We start from the raw sequence: 4,554 nt of genomic DNA, 5'->3' as shown, positions 1-4,554 counted from the left end.
ACGTTGGCCTTGCTTTGTGTTGGTGTGGCGCCAACGTTAGCCTCCAAGTTAGGGGGCTAACGTTGGCGCAAACGTTGGCAGCCCTGGAGGAGAGTTCTCATGCCAACGTTAGCCTCCAAGTTAGGGGGCTAACGTTGGCGCAAACGTTGGCACACCCTGGGAGCAAATCTTCATGCCAACGTTAGCCTCCAAGTTAGGGGGCTAACGTTGGCGCAAACGTGGAACACCCTGGGAAGCAATTTCAATTTCCAACGTTAGCCTCCAAGTTAGGGGGCTAACGTTGAGGCTAACTTCAAGTCCAAAAGTTTGTGCCAACGTTTGAGGGCTAACTTCAACTCCAACTTCATTCTTCCTTGTTCAATTTCACTTGTTTCATTGTCTTCTCTTAGCTTCTAGCCATTCCTTCTCACTTCAATCCTTTTCCAAGCTTTCTTCACCTATCATAAATCAACCAAACACATCAAAGCTATGCTTGAAATCATGAGATGATCATTCTATCCTAATATGCACCAATTATGGCATCAAACCTCATGAAATTGCATTAATTTATCTATGGTTGATTCAATCAAAGGAAGCATGAAAATCTACATAAATTGGCTTGCTTAAGCCTCAAGAAAGTGCATAATTCAAGTGAAAACAAAAGAAAAAGACTAGTGAAACTAGGCTAAGATGACTTGTCATCACAACACCAAACTTAAAGCTTGCTTGTCCCCAAGCAAGAAATGAATTATTAGGAAGAAAGAATGAATTGGAAAAAGATGTTCATGCTAGCAGAATGTTATTGATAGTTCATGGGATTTTATGTTGATATGCACATACTCACTTCTTATTGATTCTTAGGCTTTAGAAAGTCTCCTTCAAGCTTCAAGTGTCATACTGCTATGACCTCTCATTATTCCTTTATCCTTGGCTATTACTTTGTTCAAAGCTTTATTTGAGTGTCATGTGTAGCAAGTTCATTTTCTTTTCTTTATACTTGACACATTATTCACCATGGACACTTGGCTCACCTTTCCCTTTAAACATTGATGCCCAGCACCTTTTTGGTTACTAAATGCCTTGTAGTTAGGTTGCTCTTGATAGTGGATTTTCAGCTGATGATCCCGGATTAGTTAATCCAAGTCACCGAGTGTTGAAGCACTCCAAAGAGCTTAGTAGTCCAAGCAGATCCTAATACATAGACACCACAGGCATATATTTTTAAGGTTCAAGCTAATGGTGTCCAGCTTTGTTTCCTTTTTTTGTTTTCTTTGATTCTGCCATCTTTTGGCTATCTCTTTTCTTTCTTTCTTTTTATTTTTTTCTTTTGAACCAAGGATTTTCTTATTGAGATTCATAGACAGTAGATCACTCTATTCTTAGAAAAAGACATCCTAGCTCTTTATTCACTAAAAGTGAGTTTTTATACAATCACACACGTACCACCACTTACTTTTATCATACTTCTATCTAACAGAAAACCTCACTTCACAATCAGACATTTCTTTTATTGAATTAAAGATGCAGGGGACAGAACATGCTCTTAGTTAAGTGGAAGCAAACACACAAGCACAAACTTAACTAGCTTACTTATTTTATGATGAACACACATAATGCAAAGACTATTAATTAAAATAACTTCTCAAAGATGCAAAGACACTTCAAACAGATAGAATGCATATTTTTTGTAGTGATGATTAAGGAGCAAGTCCACCTTTCATTTGTCATGCTTTTTCTTTCTTCTTTCATATACTTGGTTGCTGGCATTCCCTGTGTCCATGTTTGTTGGCTGTTGACCCCGCCAGAACCCCGCTTTATTCATCGCTTCCTCTACTCTATCTTCAAGCATCATGGCTTTGTTTACTTCTATTTCACTTTTCTTTTTGAAGAACTCTTCAAATGTTGGGAATGCTGGATCCATGGTGTTCAGATGTTCTCCAATATAGTTCAGCCTGATTTGACTATTAATGTTGTAATCGGCTTGGACTTCATATCTTGCATCTTGGAGGGTTGTAAACTCATTGAGAGCCCTCATGGTTTCGGCCTGCATTTGTGCTAACTTCCCAAATGCCTCATGAGATTGAAAGGCATGCTCCTCTTGCATTGCAGTGAATTTTGACTCAAACTCATTTTGTTGGTTCATCATTTTCAGCTGCCATTCTTGTTGTTCTTGGTGATGCTTCAAGTATTGTGAATGGTACTCTTGTTGCCTTTCTTGAATTCTTGTGTATTGGTGTGACAGTCTTCCAATTGCTTCTTGCATTTGGGTCATATCCATATTGCCATGTGGGAAAAAGTGCGGCTGTTCCTCCTCTTCTTGTGGTTCTTCTTCTTGGTGTAACTCATCTTCTTCCATTAGTTCTTCTCTTTGCCTTCTTCCATGTGGTCTTCGGCCATGATGTGCTTCAGGAGTTATTGTCATTCTTTCAATGGTTATGGGCAAGCCTTGGCCTATCCACTTTGGATTCTCATCTTCCAGTGGTACTTTAGCCTTCACACATAACCTCCAAATGGTACTTGGATAGTACAACCAAGATCCGGACGAATTCTTCTCAGCAATCCGTTGGATATCTTTGCAAGAATCTCATGGACTTTGATCTCTCCTCCTACCATGATGCAGTGCAACATCACAGCCCTCTCCTTGTTAACTTCTGATGTGTTTACTGTGCCCAGAATTGATCTTTTCATCAGCTCATACCATCCTTTGGCTTCCGGGATGAGGTCACATCTCTTCAAATACTTATATCGGTTCTTGCCATCTCCTTCCCATTCGGAGTTCTCTAAACAAATATCTCTAGCAATCTCATCATAATCCTGATCCTCATTCAACCTTTGATGGTATCCTGGTTCATTAAAGCGGACTGACTTTAGCCCCAAGACTTTCTTGATTGCATTCGAGCTAAAATCTACTTCCACTCCCCGCACATAGCTCTTGTATGTTGGTGGCTCACGCATGTCAAGCCTCGGGATGTTGGCATAGAACTCTCTTACAATATTGGCATTGATTCGGGTATCTGGTGATGTAAGCTCCTCCCACCTCCTCTTTTGAATTTTGTTCTTCATTTCTTGACATCCATCATCCGGAAATAAGAATGGAATTTCTGGATAGATCTTCTTGTTGTTCATCCACTCCATTTGAAATTGATGGTATGAAGACTTGAATCTCCATCGGTCATATTCAGGGGTGCTCTCCTCCACCATAGGTTCTTTTCCTTTTCTTCGTTTGGTTCTTGATGAGGAGGCCATGATCACTTAGTTGGTGGAGTTTTGTAAGGTTAAAAGGGGTGTGAAGAGTGTTAGAGAGTTTGATGTGAGTTTGGAGCACAAAGAGGTGAGACCGAATTGGTTGGGGTAAGAATTGATGAAGGGAGGTTTAGATTGTTGGAAAGAAGTGTAGCTTATGGTGAAGGATGAAAGAATTGAGGTTTCAAAGCCACAAGGATTCGGTTATGTGCATGGCTAAAAGGTGGTGAGCTTTTTAAACGAGCAATGAAAGGCTAGGATGCAATTGGACTTAAGGGAATCAAAGGTATGTATGTAAGGATGAATGAAGACAAAATGTGCTCATTGCCTTGCCTTTGCCGTGACCATCTTCTGAGGAATGGCAGATTCTCTTTTTGATGTGATGATATTTTGTCCTCATGCTATGCTTTCCTTTGTCTTGTCTCTTTCATTGAAGATTCTTTGACTACCTAATCATCACAACAAGACAACACACATTAGCTTATCCAACCGTAGCTAGAGTTGTTCTTTTTATAACAAAACAATTAATGAAACCGTGACATTCTCTTAGGAGGACACCAAACTTAGTGTTTGGTCATGTATAAAGAAAATAAGTCTCCTCCTCCAATTAGTGCAATTCCAATGTCAAAAACTTGATGGGAATTATTTTGGTGGAGACAAGAATCTCTCCCAAAACAACACCAATCTAACCGGCAAGTGCACCGGGTCGCATCAAGTAATAAAAACTCACGGGAGTGAGGTCGATCCCACAGGGATTGAAGGATTGAGCAATTTTAGTTTAGTGGTTGATTTAGTCAAGCGAATCAAGATTTGGTTGATTGATGGGTAACTTGCAGAATTTAAATTGCATTGAAAGTAAAGAGAACAAGAAATAAATTGCTGAATCTTAAAGAGCAAGAAAGTAAATGGCAGAAACTTAAAGAGCAAGTAATGTAAATTGCAAGAATCTTAAATGACAAAAAAATGTAAATGGCTTGAAATGTAAAGGGGATTGGGACTTGGATTTGCAGGAATTAAACAAAGAGAAATTAAATTGCATCAAACAGAAGAGTAATTGGGAATTGGGATTGAATCGGATTCAAACAGACAAGTAAATAAACAAATAAAGCAAGAAACAGGAAATTGAAAAGATGAATCAAGATCTCAGGACCCAAGAGACTAGAAAACCAAGTCTAGATCTCAATGCCTTCCTAGATCCAACAAGAACAATAGCAATGGAATTGTAAATTGCAAAGAGATTAGATGAAGAAGCAATGAACCGAATTGGAAATTAAATTGCAGTGAAAATCAACAGAGAGATCTAAGGTGAGACTGAAACAGAATTCCTTCAAT

At 39.1% G+C, this 4,554-nt stretch overlaps 1 protein-coding gene across 1 annotated transcript; it reads right to left on the bottom strand.

The window, feature by feature from the left end:
• Positions 1-1,696: 1,696 nt before the first annotated feature.
• Positions 1,697-2,401, bottom strand: LOC130939854 (uncharacterized). The gene has a single exon (XM_057867920.1). It carries the CDS (start codon positions 2,399-2,401, stop codon positions 1,697-1,699), a length of 705 nt encoding a protein of 234 aa, XP_057723903.1.
• Positions 2,402-4,554: the final 2,153 nt, after the last annotated feature.

Source organism: Arachis stenosperma, chromosome 7 (assembly GCF_014773155.1).
Source record: "Arachis stenosperma cultivar V10309 chromosome 7, arast.V10309.gnm1.PFL2, whole genome shotgun sequence".
NCBI classification, from domain to species: Eukaryota; Viridiplantae; Streptophyta; class Magnoliopsida; order Fabales; family Fabaceae; genus Arachis; species Arachis stenosperma.
Note: the sequence above shows the minus strand (reverse complement) of the source record. Positions and strands in the feature narration are given on the sequence as shown.